This window comes from Oncorhynchus mykiss, chromosome 2, assembly GCF_057628025.1.
Source record: "Oncorhynchus mykiss isolate SJ-2025 chromosome 2, ASM5762802v1, whole genome shotgun sequence".
Classification (NCBI taxonomy): Eukaryota; Metazoa; Chordata; class Actinopteri; order Salmoniformes; family Salmonidae; genus Oncorhynchus; species Oncorhynchus mykiss.
This window is the reverse complement of record NC_143023.1, coordinates 102,927,352-102,952,078: the sequence shown is the minus strand read 5'-3', so window position 1 is coordinate 102,952,078 and position 24,727 is coordinate 102,927,352. Positions and strand designations below refer to the sequence as shown.

The window sequence follows — 24,727 nt, the reverse complement described above, 5'->3', positions numbered from 1 at the left end:
CCGCAGGAGTCCTTTTGCCTTTTGGTAGGCCGTCATTGTAAATAAGAATTTGTTCTTAACTGACTTGCCCAGTTAAATAAAGGTTAAATAATATTTATTTAGTGTGGTTTAGGTCCACTTGTAGAATCTATGTCAAGGAGTATTGAAGCTGATCTGGCAGCTCACTGTGTCCCAACACCCTTTAAGACACTATGTTGGGTAATCCTTCATTTTGGCAGTTCCCTGTATGTGCTTGTGAAACACATTTAATCCACAGTTATTTTTGAGAAACTATTGATCCTCTGTGACTAAATTTTGCTCTGTGGTGTATTTTGAACATTGAGAGCGGGCTCCTGTGTTTGCCCCCAGAATCCTCCTGTGGTTGCCCCCAGAATCCTCCTGTGGTTGCCCCCAGAATCCTCCTGTGTTTGCCCCCAGAATCCTCCTGTGGTTGCCCCCAGAATCCTCCTGTGTTTGCCCCCAGAATCTTCCTGTGTTTGCCCACCAGCTGACTCACACTATTGACCAGTCACAGCCAGATTTATTATGCATTTATATATATATATATATTTTTTAAAAAGTTAATCAGTTAACCAATCAAGGCAGGACCCCCCAGTTGCCCCCAGAATCCTCCTGGGATTGACAGTTTGCAGTAAGAGGTTGAAAGTGAAACGATATGGGGAATTACCTTCAACTAAATGTGTGGAATTAACACAGGCAGACACTACACTGGGCAGGCCAAGGCTCTGAGTGATCCCATCGATGTGTTTAAGGAGGCTGTTCAACTGAAACCCAAGGCCAGTAACATGTTGGACTTTGTGAACTATTCTGAGCATCAGTTGCTGACACCAGGGTGAGGGTTAAAGTGGGGGTTGTAGTGGCTGTGCGTGTGTGCCTCCAGTCCACTAGACCCACCCACAGGAATGAGTGGCCAGCCAGCCACTAGGAGTAGTTTGTTTGACAAGCTGCACCTTCAATGTTGTGAAATAACTTTGCTTATAGCTGTTGCTCTCTTCTCCCAGTTCAGACCCCCCCCTCCCCACGGTTTGAGTGAGATGCCCAGGTCAGATCCATTTCTGGGTGTAGCTCTATGCATTTTCTGACGGCTGGGATGTGGAGGTAGCGCTTTAACTTCAGTCAGAGTTTGGATGAAAGGTTGAGGTCTTTCTGTGAGGAGGGTAGAGAGGGTATAGCGTCTCCTATCGGGACCTTGGATCTGTGAACAGAGGACAGAGCAGGATTCCTATAGTGACACATGGTCCAGAGTGACAGGGACATCTGCTGCAGCGCCAGCCCAGGGACAGGGAGAGGGAAGGGGGGGGGGCACTGGGGCGCTGGACATTCCTTTCACAGGGGTGCGGAGGGAGCAGATATTCTGGGATACCGCTGCCAGCACTTCGCAGGGAGACGTGTTTCTGCAGCGTTTTTCGAAAGCAGAATTTCTTCGGGAAGTGAACTGTGAACTCTTAAAGGTGTTACTGTTGGATCGAGGAAGTAGGGAGGGACACGTTTGGTTTTCCTTTCGCCTCGTCCTCAACGTGATTAGGTATGAAGGTGTTAGTTGGCTGGTCCTTTAAAGTCCTGGATCCAGTTTCCTCCCAGTCATCCTGACCCGTCGCCTGCCGGAGCTGAGAGAGTTGGATCAGAGAGAGAGATATAGAGACCTACTGGATCAGAGAGAGCGATATAGAGACCTACTGGATCAGAGAGAGAGATATAGAGACCTACTGGATCAGAGAGAGAGGCCTAGTACCACAGAGAGGAACGTCAGAGAATCGTAGATCGTTAGAGGATCCTCAGTCTTTACGACCAGATCTTTGTTAATGTAACCCACTGTACATGGGCAAGGATCTACTTTCTTAACATAACCCACTGTACATGGGCAAGGATCTACTTTCTTAACATAACCCACTGTACATGGGCAAGGAACTACTTTCTTAACGTAACTCACTGTACATTGGCAAGGATCTACTTTCTTGGTCCTCCACTGAAAGCCAAACAACACCTAAACGGATGAATATTTTTATGAGGCACCTCCTTGTAGCAGAGATGGGCCAGGACCAAACCAAGCAGCAGGTAGAGAAAGGCTTAAAGCTGTACCAGGCCAATCAGACTGACAAAGCCCTGCATGTCTGGACCAAGGTGCTGGAGAAGACCTCAGACCCCGGGGGGAAGTTCAGAGTGCTGGGCTGTCTCATCACCGCCCACTCTGAGATGGGGAAGTATAAAGAGATGCTCAAGGTAAAACAGAGAGAGAGTCCCTGTCAAATTCACTAGCCATGTCGAAGTAGATGTTTTCTAATTTCTCATCAGTTCAACATCCTGTTATTGAAGTGTTGAGATGTTAGCTATTTGGGCAGCATGTCACACAGTTGTAGACACATTCCACATGCTGATTGAACAGTTGATATTAGGCATTAGTTGAGTTAGACAAAAACTATTTCATAGGATAGACTTTGTAGTATGATCCTCTGATTTCCTCCTGTATGTATGATGTAAAGGATATCTTGAAGTGTCCATCTTTTGGGATTATAACACAGCACTATCAATTTTATAGCAGCAAGGGTTGGAACTGAAATGATTTTCCAATCGTTTTGTTCTGAACAGAACCCCCCCCCCATAAAAAGCTTTTACGTTCCACTGTTCCAACCAACAAAATAATGTAATGAACCGGTTCGAAAAACGAAACAAAAAGTTTATATCGTTCCGTTCTGTTCCTTTTTTAACCTGAAATCAACAGTTGTTTACATTTATCTTATTAAATTACTTCATGAAGCCGGCAAGCTAGTTGTTTAGACTAATCAGTGCAGATGAAGCCGGCAAGCTAGTTGTTTAGACCAATCAGTGCAGATGAAGCCGGCAAGCTAGTTGTTTAGACCAATCAGTGCAGATGAAGCCGGCAAGCTAGTTGTTTAGACCAATCAGTGCAGATGAAGCCGGCAAGCTAGTTGTTTAGACCAATCAGTGCAGATGGAGGTGGTCAGCTAGTTGTTTAGACCAATCAGTGCAGATGAAGCCGGCCAGATAGTTGTTCAGAAGCATGATGGACACACAAGTGTAGTCTATGGAGCAAGACGCAACTGAAATTTTGCAGGTGAGGAGAGAGCAAGAAGGGGTTGAGGAGGAGGCTTGTAGTGTTAAAGGGTAGCTTCCATCTTTCTCCTCGCCCCTACCTGGGCCAGAACCAGGGACCCTCGGCATACATCAACAACAGTCACCCACAAAGCATCATTACCCATCGCTCCACAAAAGCCACGGCCCTTGCAGGAGCAAAGGGGAACCACTACTTCAAGGTCTCAGAGCGAGTGACGTCACCAATTGAAACGCTATTAGCTCTCACCCCGCTAACTAGCTAGCCATTTCACACCGGTTACTCTGGGCATCTTGTTATGACATCATTACCTGAATTAGGTCCACAGAATTATACCTAAGAGGAGCGGCTTCTATGGAGGAACGTTGAATAGCTAGCTAACACGCTTGTGTGTGCAGAGCAGCAACAACATACTGACTCAACTCCAGTCACTTTAATAATGGAAAATGTATGTAAAAAAATGCATCACTAGCCACTTTAAACAATGCCACTTAATATAATGTTTACATGCCCTGCATTGCTCATCTCATATGCAAATACTGTACTCGATACCATCTTCTGCATCTTGCCTATGCCGTTCTGTACCATCACTCATTAATATATTTTTATGTACATATTCTTCATCCCTTTACACTTGTGTGTATAAGGTAGTAGTTGTGAAATTGTTAGGTTAGATTACTCGTTGGTTATTACGTTGGTTGGTTATTATTGTCGGAACTAGAAGCACAAGCATTTCACTACACTCACATTAACATCTGCTAACCATGTGTATGTGACAAATAAAATTTGATTTGAACTAAAAACACTTCCTTTTTGTAGTTAATAAATCCAACATGAAACGTGATAACTAGGCCTGTAGTATCCTTAACTAGCATTTGAGAAGGTGAATTAGTTCTTCTCTAGCTAATAAACATCTCTCTTCCTATTTTCTGAATAATAATTGTAATGTCTGGTCAGTAGCCTGTGCTTCAGAGGGTGGAGGGGCATGTAGCCTTCACACACACTGGCAAAGATTTTCAGCTGACAGGCAGACACTGGAATAAGTTACCAAGTGACAGAGTGAGGGCTTTGCATAGGTGCTTTGTTGCATTTTTTTTGTGGGTCTGAAAAAAATGCCTGGAATGAAAAAGACGGTTCTGTTCCGGAACAGTATGGATCACTTTCGTTCCAGGTTCCATTTCTGTTCTTTTTGCGGATTTTCAGTTCTGTTCCTTGAACCGGTTCCAATAATGCATGGGGTTTTAAACTGAAATGGCAGTAAATCTGCTGTGAGGTTGTGTGGAGAGATATGATGATGGATATGATGAGTGGATGCTGCTGCTGCTGTCATTAATTTAATGTGTCATCGTGCTGGATGCCAGGGGGCAGAGTGATCGAGATACGGTCTCCAGCTCTTCCATTGCAGCTTTCAACAATGGTGAAAGAACATGGTGTTGTTTCAAACCTCTCCTCCTGGGATTATCCGTAGAAATAGATTGGACTAGAATAGACAAAGCCCCTCAGACCATGTCTGAGTATATAATATCTGACTGTAGTACATTCTATTTCTATGGCGTTATCTAAACTGAATCCTGAGGAGCATCAGGGGGTTAATGTGTGGCTTCCACAGGATACAGGCATATGGGGGCACAGAAAGAGCCTTGCAACCAGAGCTCGGATGTGAGCCTTGTTGACATAAAACTCCCTACTCTCTCCTGTACGCACTGCTTAATTACCGGGCCCCAAAACAGGAGACTGTGAATTAAAACTTGAACTTCTGAAACTTCTTAACTCTTATGTGTTATGGGTGACTAAATTGTTCTATATATTTAGGTACATGACATAATTGTATCAATAATAATATTCCATTACTTCTATCCTATCAAAAGGTTTTGTTTTGTTTTGTATCTACAAGGCCAGTCTCCCAGCTACAGATTAGGCCTAGTGATGGACGGAAGAGCACTTTCAATAGAGATGTGTCAAGATGGCATATAGTTTTAGTTATCTACATTGTGTTTATGGTGTTAGTTATCAACATTGTGATTATGGTGTTAGTTATCTACATTGTGTCTATAGTGTTAGTTATTTACATTGTCTCCAGTGTTAGTTATCTACATTGTGTCTATAGTGTTAGTTAAATATATTGTGTCCATAGTGTTAGTTATCTACATTGTGTCTATAGTGTTAGTTATCTACATTGTGTCCATAGTGTTAGTTATCTACATTGTGTCCATTGTGTTAGTTATCTACATTGTGTCTGTCTATAGTGTTAGTTATCTACATTGTGTCTATAGTGTTAGTTATCTACATTGTGTCTATAGTGTTATCTACATTGTGTCCATAGTGTTAGTTATCTACATTGTGTCCATAGTGTTAGTTATCTACATTGTGTCCATAGTGTTAGTTGTCTACATTGTGTCCAATAGTTTATCTACATTGTGTCCATAGTGTTAGTTATCTACATTGTGTCTATAGTGTTAGTTATCTACATTGTGTCTAAAGTGTTAGTTATCTACATTGTGTCCAATAGTTTATCTACATTGTGTCTATAGTGTTAGTTATCTACATTGTGTCTATAGTGTTAGTTATCTACATTGTGTCCACAGTGTTAGTTATCTACATTGTGTCTATAGTGTTAGTTATCTACATTGTGTCCATAGTGTTAGTTTTCTACATTGTGTCCATAGTGTTAGTTATCTACATTGTGTCTATAATGTTAGTTATCTACATTGTGTCCATAGTGTTAGTTATATACATTGTGTCCATAGTGTTATCTACATTGTGTCCATAGTGTTAGTTATCTACATTATATCTATAGTTTTATCGCCATTGTGTCCACAGTGTTAGTTTTCTACATTGTGTCTATAGTGTTAGTTTTCTACATTGTGTCTATAGTGTTAGTTATCTACATTGTGTCTATAGTGTTAGTTATCTACATTGTGTCTATAGTGCTATTTACATTGTATTTATACGGTTAGTATCTACATTGTGTCTATAGTGTTAGTTATCTACATTGTGTCCATAGTGTTAGTTATCTACATTGTGTCTAAAGTGTTAGTTATCTACATTGTGTCCAATAGTTTATCTACATTGTGTCTATAGTGTTAGTTATCTACATTGTGTCCAATAGTTTATCTACATTGTGTCCAATAGTTTATCTACATTGTGTCTATAGTGTTAGTTATCTACGTTGTGTCCAATAGTTTATCTACATTGTGTCCATAGTGTTAGTTATCTACATTGTGTCTATAGTGTTAGTTATCTACATTGTGTCTAAAGTGTTAGTTATCTACATTGTGTCCAATAGTTTATCTACATTGTGTCTATAGTGTTAGTTATCTACATTGTGTCTATAGTGTTAGTTATCTACATTGTGTCTATAGTGTTAGTTATCTACATTGTGTCCATAGTGTTAGTTATCTACATTGTGTCTAAAGTGTTAGTTATCCACGTTGTGTCCATATTGTTAGTTATCTACAATGTGTCTTTAGTGTTAGTTATCTACGTTGTGTCCAATAGTTTATCTACATTGTGTCTATAGTGTTAGTTATCTACATTGTGTCTAAAGTGTTAGTTATCTACAATGTGTCTATAGTGTTAGTTATCTACATTGTGTCTAAAGTGTTAGTTATCCACGTTGTGTCCATATTGTTAGTTATCTACAATGTGTCTTTAGTGTTAGTTATCTACGTTGTGTCCAATAGTTTATCTACATTGTGTCCATAGTGTTAGTTATCTACATTGTGTCTATAGTGTTAGTTATCTACATTGTGTCTAAAGTGTTAGTTATCTACATTGTGTCCAATAGTTTATCTACATTGTGTCTATGGTGTTAGTTATCTACATTGTGTCTATAGTGTTAGTTATCTACATTGTGTCTATTGTGTTAGTTATCTACAATGTGTCTATAGTGTTAGTTATCTACATTGTGTCTAAAGTGTTAGTTATCCACGTTGTGTCCATATTGTTAGTTATCTACAATGTGTCTTTAGTGTTAGTTATCTCAAATCAAATCAAATGTATTTATATAGCCCTTCCTACATCAGCTGATATCTCAAAGTGCTGTACAGAAACCCAGCCTAAAACCCCAAACAGCAAGCAATGCAGGTGTAGAACCATGGTGGCTAGGAAAACCTCCCTAGAAAGGCCAAAACCTAGGAAGAAACCAGGCTATATGGGGTGGCCAGTCCTCTTCTGGTTGTGCCGGGTGGAGATTATAACAGAACATGGCCAAGATGTTCAAATGTTCATAAATGACCAGCATGGTCAAATAATAATAATCACAGGCAGAACAGTTGAAACTGGAGCAACAGCACGGCCAGATGGACTGGGGACAGCAAGGAGTCATCATGTGAGGTAGTCCTGAGGCATGGTCCTAGGGTTCAGGTCCTCCGAGAGAGAGAAAGAAAGAGAAAAGGAGAGAATTAGAGAGAGCATACTTAAATTCACACAGGACACCGGATAAGACAGGAGAAGTACTCCAGATGTAACAAACTGACCCTAACCCCCCGACACATAAACTACTGCAGCATAAATACTGGAGGCTGAGACAGGAGGGGTCAGGAAACACTGTGTTTAGTTATCTACAGTATATTGTTAGTTACCTACATTGTGTCTATAGTGTTAGTTATCTACATTGTCTCTCCAGTGTTAGTTATCTACATTGTGCCCATAGTGTTAGTTATCTACATTGTGCACATAGTGTTAGTTATCTACATTTTGTCCATAGTGTTAGTTAGCTACATTGTGTCTATAGTGTTAGTTATCTTCATTGTGTCCATAGTGTTAGTTATCTACATTGTGTCCATAGTGTTAGTTATCTACATTGTGTCTATAGTGTTAGTTATCTACATTGTGTCTATAGTGTTAGTTATCTACATTGTGTCTATAGTGTTAGTTATCTACATTGTGTCCATAGTGTTAGTTAGCTACATTGTGTCTATATTGTTAGTTATCTACATTGTGTCTATAGTGTTAGTTATCTACATTGTGTCTATAGTGTTAGTTATCTACATTGTGTCTATAGTGTTAGTTATCTACATTGTGTCTATAGTGTTAGTTATCTACATTGTGTCTATAGTGTTAGTTATCTACATTGTGTCCATAGTGTTAGTTAGCTACATTGTGTCTATAGTGTTAGTTATCTACATTGTGTCTATAGTGTTAGTTATCTACATTGTGTCTATAGTGTTAGTTATCCACATTGTGTCTATAGTGTTAGTTATCTACATTGTGTCTATAGTGTTAGTTATCTACATTGTGTCTATAGTGTTAGTTATCTACATTGTGTCTATAGTGTTAGTTATATACATTGTGTCTATAGTGTTAGTTATCTACATTGTGTCCATAGTGTTAGTTAGCTACATTGTGTCTATAGTGTTAGTTATCTACATTGTGTCTATAGTGTTAGTTATCTACATTGTGTCTATAGTGTTAGTTATCCACATTGTGTCTATAGTGTTAGTTATCTACATTGTGTCCAACAGTTTATCAACATTGTGTCTATAGTGTTAGTTATCTAAATTCTGTCCATAGTGTAAGTTATCTATAGTGTCTATAGTGTTCATTATCTACGTTGTGTCTATAGTGTTAGTTATCTACATTGTGTCCATAGTGTTAGTTATCTACATTGTGCCCATAGTGTTAGTTATCTACATTGTGTCCATAGTGTTAGTTATCTACATTGTGTCCATTGTGTTAGTTATCTGCATTGTCTCTCCAGTGTTAGTTATCTGCATTGTCTCTCCAGTGTTAGTTATCTACATTGTGTCCATAGTGTTAGTTATCTACATTGTGTCTATAGTGTTAGTTATATACGTTGTGTCCATAGTGTTAGTTATATACATTGTGTCCATAGTGTTAGTTATATACGTTGTGTACATAGTGTTAGTTGTCTACATTGTGTCCATAGTGTTAGTTATCTCCATTGTGTCTATAGTGTTAGTTATATATGTTGTGTACATAGTGTTAGTTGTCTACATTGTGTCCATAGTGTTATCTACATTGTGTCTATAGTGTTAGTTATCTACATTGTGTCCATAGTGTTAGTTATCTACATTGTGTCCATAGTGTTAGTTATCTACATTGTGTCCATAGTGTTAGTTATCTACATTGTCTCTCCAGTGTTAGTTATCTACATTGTGTCCATAGTGTTAGTTATCTACATTGTGTCCATAGTGTTAGTTATCTACATTGTGTCTATAGTGTTAGTTATCTACATTGTGTCCATAGTGTTAGTTATCTACATTGTGTCCATAGTGTTAGTTATCTACATTGTGTCTATAGTGTTAGTTATCTACATTGTGTCCATAGTGTTAGTTATCTACATTGTGTCCATAGTGTTAGTTATCTACATTGTGTCTATAGTGTTAGTTATCTACATTGTGTCCATTGTGTTAGTTATCTACATTGTGTCCATAGTGTTAGTTATCTACATTGTGTCCATAGTGTTAGTTATCTACGTTGTGTCTACAGTGTTAGTGGTCTACATTGTGTCTATACTGTTAATTATCTACATTGGTCCTACCTATTTTGGCCATCCTCTCTCTCTCTCTCTCCTCCGTCAGTATGCCTTGGCCCAGATAGACACAGCCAGGGAGATGGAGGACCCAGACTACCTGACTGAGGGCTACCTCAACCTGGCTAGGAGCAACGAGAAGCTGTGTGACTTCCAGAAGACTGTGTCCTACTGTAAGACCTGCCTCAACATGCAGGGAACCACTGTCAGTCTGCAACTTAACGGACAGGTGGGTCTCAGCAATAATATACAATCATATTATAATACTGTAATACATGCTGTTTCGCCTTATTTCCTGTTGCCAAACAAAACAGGACACATACATAATGGTGGCAGAAAACAAAACAACACAACAATAAACAACACGTTCTTACAGTAAGAGACAAAACAACAGGAAAATAAAGAGAATGGGACGTCTGGGACCTCTGGAACCTCTGGGACGTCTGGGACCTCTGGACCTCTGGTATGTCTGGACATCTGGGACCTCTGGGACCTCTGGATGTCTGGGACCTCTGGACATCTGGACATCTGGGACCTCTGGGACCTCTGGGACGTCTGGGACCTCTGGGACCTCTGGGACGTCTGGGACCTCTGGGACGTCTGGGACCTCTGGGACCTCTGGGACGTCTGGGACCTCTGGCACCTCTGGGACGTCTGGGACGTCTTGGACGTCTTGGACCTCTGGGACCTCAGGGACGTCTGGGACGTCTGGGACCTCTGGGACCTCTGGGACCCCTGGGACGTCTGGGACGTCTGGGACGTCTGGGACCTCTGGATGTCTGGGACCTCTGGACGTCTGGGTCCTCTGGACGTCTGCGTACATCTGAGTCTACTGAAAAAAATGCCACAATGCAAATGAAGTCAAGTCCTTTACGACTTCTGCCTTTATGACCTCTGCCTCTACTTGTGTTTCCAGGTGTGTCTGAGCATGGGCAACGCGTTCCTGGGCGTCAGTGTGTTCCAGAAGGCTCTAGAGAGCTATGAGAAGGCCCTGCGCTACGCCCACAACAACGATGACAAGATGCTGGAGTCTAGAGTCTGCTGCAGCCTGGGGAACTTCTACATCCAGCTCAAGGTAAAGTGTCGACAGTATGTCTATATTATGACGCTCTGAGAAAATGTCCTATATTTGTTATTACATTGCTATTACTTTGTTACATCCCTGATTAGATGCAATTCAACCTTGTATGTAAAAAGAGTTTTCAAAATATTATCAATTCTCAGAAGAGTCCTCCTTCAATTCAACACAGTTATATTTGAGGACACATCTTGTCAAATGCATTTTGGTGCAAAGGCTGAGTGAGCCACGTAGGCCCCGGTCAGAGGCCTGTTGTATTCTAGCCTGGTAGAGGCCTACTGTATTCTAGCCTGGCAGAGGCCTGTTGTATTCTAGCCTGGTAGAGGCCTATGTAGTAGTGTGTTTTGTCCCCTACATTGGTCCCAGACTAAACTGTGTTGTCCCTAGTACAGTTGTTATTGTAGTTATGTTGTATTGTAGCCTGGTAGAGGCCTGTTGTATTCTAGCTTGGTGGAGGCCTGTTGTGTTCTAGTTTGGTAGAGGCCTGTTGTATTCTAGCCTGGTAGAGGCCTATGTAGTAGTGTGTTTTGTCCCCTACATTGGTCCCAGACTAAACTGTGTTGTCCCTAGTACAGTTGTTATTGTAGTTATGTTGTATTGTAGCCTGGTAGAGGCCTGTTGTATTCTAGCTTGGTGGAGGCCTGCCTGTGTAGTCGAGACCTGGGTCTAGCCTGGTAGAGGCCCTGTTGTATTCTGTTTTGACACGTGAGATTTGTCCCAGTAATCCCTGGATTCCAAAAAGTGGATTGGTTTCAATCAGGTCCAGATTAGCTGGCGTCCGGAGAATGAAAGTTGAATCTGCTCGCCCTAATAATACAGGATAGTCCTAAACTCTCAGCGGTTATTAATTAAATCGGCGGTTAGAATATTATGGCATCAAGTTAGAACGCTTATAAAGAGGTAAAGTTTATATAAAAACTGTAGTGTTGCTGATCCGGACTGCTAAATTTGGCTGTAGACCAAGTGTGTGTTTCACAGAGCTGCCCTCTTGGCCAGGACTCCCTTGTGAAAGAGAGATTCTGACCTGAATGGGATAACATGGTTCAATTAAATAAAAGTTCAATTAAATTTAAAAAATGGACGCCGGCTCCTCACGGCAGCGTAGCCTAGTGGTTAGAGCGTTGAACAAGGCTGTTAACCCACTGTTCCCTGGTAGGCCATCATTGAAAATAAGAATTTGTTCTTAACTGACTTGCCTAGTTAAATAAAGGTAAAATAAATTTAAAAAACTCATCCATCTGTTCTGTTTGAAGGACTATGAGAAGGCCCTGTTCTTCCCCTGTAAATGATCTGTTATGTCCTCCCATCAGGACTATGAGAAGGCCCTGTTCTTCCTGTGTAACTGATCTGTTATGTCCTCCCATCAGGACTATGAGAAGGCCCTGTTCTTCCTGTGTAAATGATCTGTTATGTCCTCCCATCAGGACTATGAGAAGGCCCCGTTCTTCCTGTGTAAATGATCTGTTATGTCCTCCCATCAGGACTATGAGAAGGCCCTGTTCTTCCCGTGTAAATGATCTGTTATGTCTTCCCATCAGGACTATGAGAAGGCCCTGTTCTTCCCGTGTAAATGATCTGTTACCCTCCCATCAGGACTATGAGAAGGCCCTGTTCTTCCCGTGTAAATGATCTGTTACCCTCCCATCAGGACTATGAGAAGGCCCTGTTCTTCCCCTGTAAATGATCTGTTACCCTCCCATCAGGACTATGAGAAGGCCCTGTTCTTCCCCTGTAAATGATCTGTTACCCTCCCATCAGGACTATGAGAAGGCCCTGTTCTTCCCCTGTAAATTATCTGTTACCCTCCCATCAGGACTATGAGAAGGCCCTGTTCTTCCCCTGTAAATGATCTGTTATGTCTTCCCATCAGGACTATGAGAAGGCCCTGTTCTTCCCGTGTAAATGATCTGTTACCCTCCCATCAGGACTATGAGAAGGCCCTGTTCTTCCCCTGTAAATGATCTGTTACCCTCCCATCAGGACTATGAGAAGGCCCTGTTCTTCCCCTGTAAATGATCTGTTACCCTCCCATCAGGACTATGAGAAGGCCCTGTTCTTCCCGTGTAAATGATCTGTTACCCTCCCATCAGGACTATGAGAAGGCCCTGTTCTTCCTGTGTAAATGATCTGTTACCCTCCCATCAGGACTATGAGAAGGCCCTGTTCTTCCCCTGTAAATTATCTGTTACCCTCCCATCAGGACTATGAGAAGGCCCTGTTCTTCCCCTGTAAATGATCTGTTACCCTCCCATCAGGACTATGAGAAGGCCCTGTTCTTCCCCTGTAAATGATCTGTTACCCTCCCATCAGGACTATGAGAAGGCCCTGTTCTTCCCCTGTAAATGATCTGTTACCCTCCCATCAGGACTATGAGAAGGCCCTGTTCTTCCCGTGTAAAGCGGCTGAGCTGGTGAATGACTACGGTAAAGGCTGGAGTCTGAAGTACAGGGCCATGAGCCAGTACCACATGTCTGTAGCCTACAGGAAACTGGACCGCCTGCCTGATGCCATGGAGTGCTGTGAGGTAACGTTTATTAGTGTTGTTTAGTATTAGTGGCATTGTTTATTAATCCAGTGAGTTATTATGTATTACCTACATTCCCAGAGATGATACGAGACTAGATACTGCTGTAAACAAGGGTTGGGGTCGACTCCATTTCAATTGCAAAATTGCAAAAATCGCTGAAGCTGTAGGCTTATATTTGGCTCACTAACTTTAAACATAAGCTATCTGAGCAGCTAACCGATCGCTGCAGCTGTACATAGTCCATCTGTAAATAGCCCATCTGTTAATAGCCCATCTGTAAATAGCCCATCCAACTACCTACCTCATCCCCATATTGTTTTTGTTTACTTTTCTGCTCTTTTGCACACCAGTATCTCTACTTACACATTATCATCTGCTCATCTATCACTCCAGTGGTAATCTGCTAAATTGTAATTACTTTGCTACTATGGCCTATTTATTGCCTTACCTCCTCATGCCATTTGCACACACTGTATATAGACTTCCTTTTTTTTCTATTGTATTACTGACTGTACACTTGTTTATTCCATGTGTAACTCTGTTGTTGTTGTTTGTGTCGCACTGCTTTGCTTTATCTTGGCCAGGTCGCAGTTGTAAATGAGAACTTGTTCTCAACTGGCCTACCTGGTTAAATACAATTTTAAAAAATTAAATAAAAAATAATAATTCAGAAGGTCAACGGAAAGTTAAATTCCAATTTGTGTTTACTTCCTGGATTGATGGGATTAAAGTAAAGATGACGGTAGTGGTAGGTGAGTTCAGAAACCACCGTGATATACTGTTACAGTAATTTAATTATACCAATGTGTTTTCATTAATTGAATTCCCTTAATCTATTTCATGAGAATTTGTAAGATTATTGTTTGCATAAAATAGACAGAGACCAGTCTTATCAATAATAGGTAACAGAATTTATTCTCGGAGCGCGCTGCCACGTTACCACGAGCAACAGTTTATATACAATAACATGACGTCATTTCATTGCTTAACAGAATCCCCTCCTCTCGACCGGGACAAAGGGAACTTTAAAGGTTCATTCTGACCGCCCCAGCACATACACAGGACACACAACACAACTGAATTAACTTTTGACCCCTCAACATTATCGATCACCACTTAGCTGACAGTTCTAATTAACAGAAAACCTAGGAATGCACTCACTTCCTTATCTAAAACACCCCAGAGCTCAGTTTCGTCAGTTCAACCATAGGTTAACTACCTTATCTGTTTACTTAATCCACTACCCATTTCTTTCTTCCTAGTTGGAATGGTGTTCATTAACCTGTTGTAACTATGGGGGCACTATTTCATTATTGGATAAAAAAACTGGTTAAATGGAACTGTAACTAAGTAAACTTATGTCTGATTAACAATATGAGTTCATAAGAAAGGAAAGGATAAGAAGGGATTGTGTGACACAGACAAGGAGTAATTAAAGTTAAAATGAGGATATTGTTTATTCATAATATTTCTAACATATACTCTGCTATTCTGTACCATGTGCAACTCAATATTAGGAAAGTGTTCTTAATGTTTTCTACACTTAGTTGTGTGTCTTTGTGTTAGAGAGTGACAGACCGTATCAGTGACAGGTGCAGCCGGCATGCCAGGCAGTGTGTCTTTGTGTTGTACGATCTTAGACCTCTGGGTATAAATATGCTGCCTCTGGTTTAAAGTGTTCATTAACACAGAGGGGACAGAGTTAACTGTAATACTTTACTGGAGAGACAGAGAAATACCTTGATGTCACTGCTAAGTACTGCAGTAGTTGTGGTGGTTGGGTAGTAGCAGAGCAGTGGGAAATAGCACCATATTCCCTGTATAGAGCCCTACATTTGATCATAGCCCTGTAGGGCACTATATAGGGAATAGGGTGCCATTTGACCAGAGCCCTGTAGGGCTCTATATAGGGAATAGGGTGCCATTGGGGACTGAAATGGGGAGTGTTGTTTCAGATTTATCACCGCTGTTCTGCTGAACAGATTTAGCTTCAACACATTTCATTCATCCTGTCATAGTTAGAATACATCTGACCAAGGAAAGAATTCATCCTGGAGTAAAAACAATAGCAGCCCTCAGTAAGCAGGCCTCAGTTAGCAGCCCTCAATTAGCAGCCCTCAATTAGCAGCCCTCAGTTAGCAGGTCTCAGTTTGCAGCCCAATCAGCCCTCAGTTATCAGCCTTCAGTTAGCAGGCCTCAGTAAGCAGGCCTCAGTTAGCAGCCCTCAATTAGCAGGCCTCAATTAGCAGGCCTCAGTTAGCAGTCCTCAGTTAGCAGCCCTCAGTTAGCAGTCCTCAGTTAGCAGTCCTCAGTTAGCAGTCCTCAGTTAGCAGTCCTCAGTTAGCAGCCCTCAGTTAGCAGCCCAATCAGCCCTCAGTTATCAGCCATCAGTTAGCAGCCCTCAGTTAGCAGTCCTCAGTTAGCAGCCCTCAGTTAGCGGTCCTCAGTTAGCAGCCCAATCAGCCCTCAGTTATCAGCCCTCAGTTAGCAGGCCTCAGTTAGCCGCTCTCAGTTAGCAGCCCTAGCAGCCCTCAGTTATCAGCCCTCAGTTAGCATGTCTCAGTTAGCAGCTCTCAGTTAGCAGCCCTAGCAGCCCTCAGTTATCAGCCTTCAGTTAGCAGGCCTCAGTTTTCCATAGAAATAGAATTGACTATAATGGACATTCAAGCCAATGATCTGTAATGGTAGGACTGGCAAGCCAATGATCTGGCAAGCCAACACCATCCTATATAACTACTGTCTATATTGTCTATACACACCATTCTATATAACTACTGTCTATACACACCATCCTATATAACTACTGTCTATACTGTCTATACACACCATCCTATATAACTACTGTCTATACTGTCTATACACACCATCCTATTATAACTACTGTCTATACACACCATCCTATATAACTACTGTCTATACACACTATCCTATATAACTACTGTCTATACACACCATTCTAAATAACTACTGTCTATACACACCATCCTATATAACTACTGTCTATACTGTCTATACACACCATCCTATTATAACTACTGTCAATACTGTCTATACACACCATCCTATATAACTACTGTCTATACTGTCTACACCACCACACCTTAATGTTAATGTCCTTACTGTTAATGTCCTTAATGTTAATGTCCTTTCTGTTAATGTCCTTAATGTTAATGTCCTTACTGTTAATGTCCTTAATGTTAATGTCGTTAATGTTTATGTCCTTTCTGTTAATGTCCTTTCTGTTAATGTCCTTAATGTTAATGTCCTTAATGTTAATGTCCTTACTGTTAATGTCCTTAATGTTAATGTCCTTAATGTTTATGTCCTTTCTGTTAATGTCCTTTCTGTTAATGTCCTTTCTGTTAATGTCCTTAATGTTAATGTCCTTAATGTTTATGTCCTTAATGTTTATGTCCTTAATGTTTATGTCCTTAATGTTAATGTCCTTACTGTTAATGTCCTTAATGTTTATGTCCTTAATGTTAATGTCCTCAGATGGTAAAAACAGGAGGACTTAGCTGATGTACAGTAAGGATGTGTTGTTCAGAGGTTGTTGGTGTTGTTCAGAGGTTGTGTGTGTTGTTCAGAGGTTGTGTGTGTTGTTTAGAGGTTGTGTGTGTGTGTTGTTTAGAGGTCGTGTGTGTGTTGTTCAGAGGTCGTGTGTGTGTGTTGTTTAGAGGTTTTGTGTGTTGATCAGAGGTTGTGTGTGTGTTATTTAGAGGTTGTGTGTCACACTAAAGTGGTTCCCATCCTCCAGGAGTCCATGAAGATAGCCCTGCAGCACGGGGACCGACCTCTCCAGGCGCTGTGCTTACTGAACTTCGCTGATATCCATCGCTGCCGGAATGACGTTGATGTAAGTAACCAAATACTGTCCGTGCTACACTGTTACAGATACATGGACGTAAGCTGAAGAGCAAAACATTCCTTCAATATAGTCTGGGCTTGATTCATATTATTTTCTCTCCTCTCACCCTGTCCTCTCCTTTCTCTTCTCCTGTTCTCTCCTCATCTCCTCCCCTCATCTCCTCTCCCCCTTTTCTCTTCTCTCCTCTCCTGTTCTCTCTTCTCTCCTCTCCTCTCTTCTCTTCCCTCCTCTCCCTCACCTCCTGTTCTCTCCTCTCCTCCAGAAAGCATTGCCTCGTTATGAGTCCTCCATGTGTATAATGACAGAGATTGGGAACCGTCTTGGCCAGACCCAGGTGTACCTGGGGGTAGGGAAGTGTTGGCTCCAGCAGAAAGAATTGGACAAGGCTCTGGATGCTCTGCAGCGAGCTCAGGAGTTGTCAGAAGCTTTAGGAACCAAGGTACAGTGCACATAGTTCTGAATAAATACCATGAAAATATGCTGCCTTTTTACTGTGCAATTAAAACAATCATGCAACAGTCAGATGCACGTCACACTTTAGCTTGTGCTAAATTCCAGTTCTTGTCCCATTAGCTGTGTAGCCTGAATGAGGGAATCGACTGCAGTAAGTCAGCTACGTTCAGTCTGTGTGTTGATTCTAACCCTTATATACCTCTCTCTCTCTCTCTGTGTTAGCTGTGTAGTCTAAAGGTGCACTGTCTCAGTGAGGGGATCTACCGCAGTAAGGAGAGGCAGGAGGAGCTGAGGGAGCAGGTTGTGAAGTTCCTGCAGTGTGTGGAGGAGCTGGAGCTGTACTGTGGAATGTGTGGCGAGTCCATAGGAGAGAAGAACCAACAGCTGCAGGCTCTGCCCTGCTCTCACATCTTCCACCTCCAGTAGGTGCTCTAACGATGACCCATCTACATGTTATGTAGTCTACATTATTACTACATGTGGCTCTGCCCTGCTCTCACAACTTACACCACCTCCAGTAGGGACTTTTGCCTTGATTAAAAACCTCTACAGGATCGGTGTCCCTTCCACGGGACGGTTGAGCTAACGTAGGCTAATGTGATTAACATGAGGTTGTAAGTAACAAGAACATTTCCCAGGACATAGACATATCTGATATTGGCAGAAAGCTTAAATTCTTGTTAATCTAACTGCACTGTACAATTTACAGTAGCTATTACAGTGAAATAATACCATGCTATTGTTTGAGGAGAGTGCACAATTTTGAACTTGAAAATGTATTTATAAACCAATTAGGCATATTTGGGAAGTCCTGATAGAACATTTTGAACAGAAATGCAATGGTTCATTGAATCAGTCTAAAACTTTGCACATACACTGCTGCCAACTAGTGGCCAAAATCTAAATTGCAGCTGGGCTGGAATAATACATTTTGGCCTTTGTCTTGCATTTCAAAGATGGTACAAAAAAAAAAGATTTTTTTTCTCTCTTTGTATTATCTTTTACCAGATCTAATGTGTTATATTCTCCGACATTCATTTCACATTTTCACAAACTTCAAAGTGTTTCCTTTCAATTGGTATCAAGAATATGCATATCCTTGCTTCAGGTCCTGAGCTACAGGCAGTTAGATTTGGAAATGTCATTTTAGACAAAAAATTGAAAAAAAGGGGGCGTATCCTTAAGAGGTTTTTTTAACATATTCTACATGTTTTATGTCCAGGGGTGGAAACAGGGGGGAACTCTTAGGATTTGACATGAGTCAGTTCCCAGAGTCTCTACTTCTTCTATCCTCTCAGGTGTCTACAGAACAACGGTTCCAGGGGCTGCCCCAAATGTCGTCGGTCCTCCATGAAGCCTGGGTTTGTGTGAGGTTACGAGGCACGGTGCCTGGGACTTGAGGACACTATGTGAAGCCCCGACCTCAGTCACATAGGAGAGCCAGACTGCACTTCTGAATGGGCAGACTGCTGAACACATATCTGAATGTCCTAACTAAACTGAACACACATCTGAATGTCCTAACTAAACACATATCTGAATGTCCTAACTAAACTGATCACAGACTCGGATACAGTTTGTTGACTGGCTACTGTGCTCAGAGGATGTGCCACAGAAACAGGCACCAGCCCATCACCTCGTCCCCGGGCTACTTGCTACCGACCGAGCGAGAGCTGGCTGGTAGACAAGACTAACAATCCCAGGGTGAGGACAGACAGGACTGTATTTCAAGACACAGTCACAGTTCAAAGGTCACCACTCCACCTGTTTTGTACAGTGAACATGTCTCCTTAGACAGATGAGGATACAGTGATAGCTTTATTACACTGTTGTACATGATTTACTGTTGTTTTTTTGTTGTCAGAGGGTGAGGAGGAAGAAATCCAATATACTTCTTAGTTTTGTGTACGTCTGTTTTAAATAAATCTGATAGTTTAGCATAATGTTCACTTTACTTTGGGTTAGGGTACGCTGGAAGATTCATTGCAATCATGTAATTTGGAAATTATGTTAAACATTATTGTTTGGGATAAAGTGAAATCACTAGGATTTTGGCCACACGTTCTATTATTCAAGTTTAACAAAATGGTATTTTAAATATACCCCATCGAAAGGCTATATGTTCTCTATAAATGATTACTGTAAAGTGGCTAATGGCCATATGTCATGAACATATTTCTGTACAACCGTTTTATCATCCGTTCTCAGTGAACATACGGTTCGTTGTCCAATCACAGTTGAGAACACAACACTTCAACTAAAGATCATAATCACGAAGATCAAATGCTGATCAAATGGACAGTCAGGATATACTTGTGTTCGTTTGATAAAAATATAAAAACTATAAACTAGTATTTGTCCTTATTGCAGGGGTATGCAGTTTCCCCTTTTTTTCAACTTACAGTAAGTTGAATTTTCACTTAGTCTCCCATTAACATCAGTGCATGACTAAGTGAAAATTGAACTCAAGTGGAAGTTAGGATTCACCCCTAAGTGACTAAGGAGCAGTTCAACCCACATTGTGTTATTAATTATTAGGTGAGCTTGCTGAAGGCAAAGCACAACTCTAGATTTATAACATATAATTAATATTATTCTGCCCGCTCTAGCGCTTAAACAATTTAAGCTGTAAACATGAAAACAACTTGCGAATGTGCAGACTGCCCTAGCTCAGATTGCTTGAGAACATGTTTTTGATAGCATTTCTACATTGTGAAGTATAATATAATATTTAGATAAGCTCCCAATGCGTTTCAATGAAAGAGAAAAAGATCCGTTAGACCTGATAAAGAAATGAAAACTTCTAGACCCATCTCCTCTTTCACTGTTTAAGCCATCAACTCCAAACCAGATGTTCAGACCGGCCCAACTTAGTATGAAAACTCCTTTGATAAGCAATCTGCCTATACTTTAGGAACTGTAGCCATTTCAAATGTGCATAGATTCGCATGGGTTTCAATGAGAACCATGGGAATAGAGAGGCAGCTGTTCAAAAAGATCCTGCTCCTTGGACAATTAAGCTAAAAGACTAACTTTAAAACACTCAGGCTATCCTAACTTCACATTATTCTAACATATAAAACACCCAGGCTATCCTAACTTCACATTATTCTAACATATAAAACACTCAGGCTATCCTAACTTCACATTATGCTAACATATAAAACACTCAGGCTATCCTGACTTCACATGATTTAACATCTTTATCAAGTATAACTATATAAAATGGCACACAACTATTGACCACAAGACTACTGATGACAACTACTGACCACATCCAGACTGTAGGGCCCAAAGAGCCTGCAACCCAATCACACAACTACTGACCACAATCACACAACTACTGATCACAATCACACAACTACTGACCACAATCACACAACTACTGACCACAATCACAGAACTACTGACCACAATCACACAACTACTGACCACAATCACACAACTACTGACCACAATCACACAACTACTGACCCAATCACACAACTACTGACCCAATCACACAACTACTGACCACAATCACACAACTACTGACCACAATCACACAACTACTGATCACAATCACACAACTACTGATCACAATCACACAACTACTGACCACAATCACACAACTACTGACCACAATCACACAACTACTGACCACAATCACACAACTACTGACCACAATCACACAACTACTGACCACAATCACACAACTACTGACCACAATCACACAACTACTGACCACAACTAACTGCTCTGGTCCGCACTATAAATTATAATTATTTAAATGTTCTACATTTGCACATAATAACCACCAACGGTTCAAGATAGAGACACCAAACCCAATTTCGAATGCTCAGGATACCCTATCCTGTCACTCTATCTTTTCATCTACCTACTTTTTCAACTATAACCAGTCACCACCATTACTACTGTAGACACTACCATTACTATAACCAGTCACTACCATTACTACTGTAGACACTACCATTACTATAACCAGTCACTACCATTACTACTGTAGACACTACCACTACTATAACCAGTCACTACCATTACTACTGTAGACACTACCACTACTATAACCAGTCACTACCATTACTACTGTAGACACTACCACTACTATAACCAGTCACTACCATTACTACTGTAGACACTACCACTACTATAACCAGTCACTACCATTACTACTGTAGACACTACCACTACTATAACCAGTCACCACCATTACTATAACTATAACCAGTCACTACCACTACTATAACCAGTCACCACCATTACTATAACCAGTCACTACCATTACTACTGTAGACACTACCACTACTATAACCAGTCACTACCATTACTATAACTATAACCAGTCACTACCACTACTATAACCAGTCACTACCATTACTACTGTAGACACTACCACTACTATAACCAGTCACTACCATTACTACTGTAGACACTACCACTACTATAACCAGTCACTACCATTACTACTGTAGACACTACCACTACTATAACCAGTCACTACCATTACTATAACCAGTCACTACCATTACTACTGTAGACACTACCACTACTATAACCAGTCACTACCATTACTACTGTAGACACTACCACTACTATAACCAGTCACTACCATTACTATAACTATAACCAGTCACTACCACTACTATAACCAGTCACTACCATTACTACTGTAGACACTACCACTACTATAACCAGTCACTACCATTACTACTGTAGACACTACCATTACTATAACCAGTCACTACCATTACTACTGTAGACACTACCATTACTATAACCAGTCACTACCATTACTACTGTAGACACTACCACTACTATAACCAGTCACTACCATTACTACTGTAGACACTACCACTACTATAACCAGTCACCACCATTACTACTGTAGACACTACCACTACTATAACCAGTCACTACCACTACTATAACCAGTCACTACCATTACTACTGTAGACACTACCACTACTATAACCAGTCACTACCATTACTACTGTAGACACTACCACTACTATAACCAGTCACTACCACTACTATAACCAGTCACTACCATTACTACTGTAGACACTACCACTACTATAACCAGTCACTACCATTACTACTGTAGACACTACCACTACTATAACCAGTCACTACCATTACAACTGTAGACACTACCACTACTATAACCAGTCACTACCATTACTATAACTATAACCAGTCACTACCACTACTATAACCAGTCACTACCACTACTATAACCAGTCACCACCATTACTATAACTATAACCAGACACTACCACTACTATAACCAGTCACCACCATTACTATAACTATAACCAGTCACTACCATTACTACTGTAGACACTACCACTACTATAACTATAACCAGTCACTACCATTACTATAACCAGTCACTACCACTACTATAACCAGTCACTACCATTACTACTGTAGACACTACCATTACTATAACCAGTCACTACCATTACTACTGTAGACACTACCACTACTATAACCAGTCACTACCATTACTACTGTAGACACTACCACTACTATAACCAGTCACTACCATTACTACTGTAGACACTACCACTACTATAACCAGTCACTACCATTACTATAACTATAACCAGTCACTACCATTACTACTGTAGACACTACCACTACTATAACCAGTCACTACTATTACTACTGTAGACACTACCACTACTATAACTATAACCAGTCACTACCATTACTACTGCAGACACTACCACTACTATAACTATAACCAGTCACTACCATTACTACTGTAGACACTACCACTACTATAACTATAACCAGTCACTACCATTACTACTGTAGACACTACCATTACTATAACCAGTCACTACCATTACTACTGTAGACACTACCACTACTATAACCAGTCACTACCATTACTACTGTAGACACTACCACTACTATAACCAGTCACCACCATTACTATAACCAGTCACTACCATTACTACTGTAGACACTACCACTACTATAACCAGTCACTACCATTACTACTGTAGACACTACCACTACTATAACTATAACCAGTCACTACCATTACTACTGTAGACACTACCACTACTATAACTATAACCAGTCACTACCATTACTACTGTAGACACTACCACTACTATAACCAGTCACTACTATTACTACTGTACACACTACCACTACAATAACCAGTCACCACCATTACTATAACTATAACCAGTCACTACCACTACTATAACCAGTCACCACCATTACTACTGTAGACACTACCACTACTATAACTATAACCAGTCACTACCATTACTACTGTAGACACTACCACTACTATAACCAGTCACTACCATTACTACTGTAGACACTACCACTACTATAACTATAACCAGTCACTACCATTACTACTGTAGACACTACCACTACTATAACTATAACCAGTCACTACCATTACTACTGTAGACACTACCACTACTATAACCAGTCACTACCATTACTACTGTAGACACTACCACTACTATAACCAGTCACTACCATTACTACTGTAGACACTACCACTACTATAACCAGTCACTACCATTACTACTGTAGACACTACCACTACTATAACCAGTCACCACCATTACTATAACCAGTCACTACCATTACTACTGTAGACACTACCACTACTATAACCAGTCACTACCATTACTATAACTATAACCAGTCACTACCATTACTACTGTAGACACTACCACTACTATAACCAGTCACTACCATTACTACTGTAGACACTACCACTACTATAACCAGTCACTACCATTACTACTGTAGTCACTACCACTACTATAACCAGTCACCACCATTACTATAACCAGTCACTACCATTACTACTGTAGACACTACCACTACTATAACTAGTCACTACCACTATTATAACTATAACCAGTCACTACCACTACTATAACCAGTCACTACCATTACTACTGTAGACACTACCACTACTATAACCAGTCACTACCACTACTATAACCAGTCACTACCATTACTACTGTAGACACTACCACTACTATAACTATAACCAGTCACTACCATTACTACTGTAGACACTACCACTACTATAACCAGTCACTACTATTACTACTGTACACACTACCACTACAATAACCAGTCACCACCATTACTATAACTATAACCAGTCACTACCACTACTATAACCAGTCACCACCATTACTACTGTAGACACTACCACTACTATAACTATAACCAGTCACTAC

General features: G+C 40.7%; 1 protein-coding gene across 2 annotated transcripts; it reads left to right on the top strand.

Annotated features, from left to right (window-relative positions):
- The first annotated feature begins 977 nt into the window (after window positions 1–977).
- rapsn (receptor-associated protein of the synapse, 43kD) lies at window positions 978–19,840 on the top strand. Of its 2 annotated transcripts, none has more exons than XM_036961408.2 (8): window positions 978–2,220; window positions 9,616–9,795; window positions 10,483–10,641; window positions 13,010–13,168; window positions 16,929–17,027; window positions 17,302–17,478; window positions 17,715–17,914; window positions 18,791–19,840. In XM_036961408.2, the coding sequence occupies exons 1-8, from the start codon at window positions 1,993–1,995 to the stop codon at window positions 18,861–18,863; spliced, it is 1,275 nt and encodes a 424-aa protein (XP_036817303.1). In that variant the 5' UTR covers window positions 978–1,992; the 3' UTR covers window positions 18,864–19,840. The 2 variants fall into 2 exon arrangements, with proteins under 2 accessions (XP_036817303.1, XP_090070766.1); XM_090214640.1 differs by having other exon boundaries at window positions 1,057–2,220; window positions 9,943–10,641.
- Window positions 19,841–24,727: the final 4,887 nt, after the last annotated feature.

Bases quoted from the DNA above. Each gene is read 5' to 3' on its own strand.
- rapsn (XM_036961408.2), top strand. From the start codon at position 1,993: ATGAATATTTTTATGAGGCACCTCCTTGTAGCAGAGATGGGCCAGGAC. The intron at 13,169-16,928 runs GTAACGTTTATT...CCCATCCTCCAG, and splicing joins ATGCCATGGAGTGCTGTGAG to GAGTCCATGAAGATAGCCCT. The intron at 17,028-17,301 runs GTAAGTAACCAA...CCTCTCCTCCAG, and splicing joins GCTGCCGGAATGACGTTGAT to AAAGCATTGCCTCGTTATGA.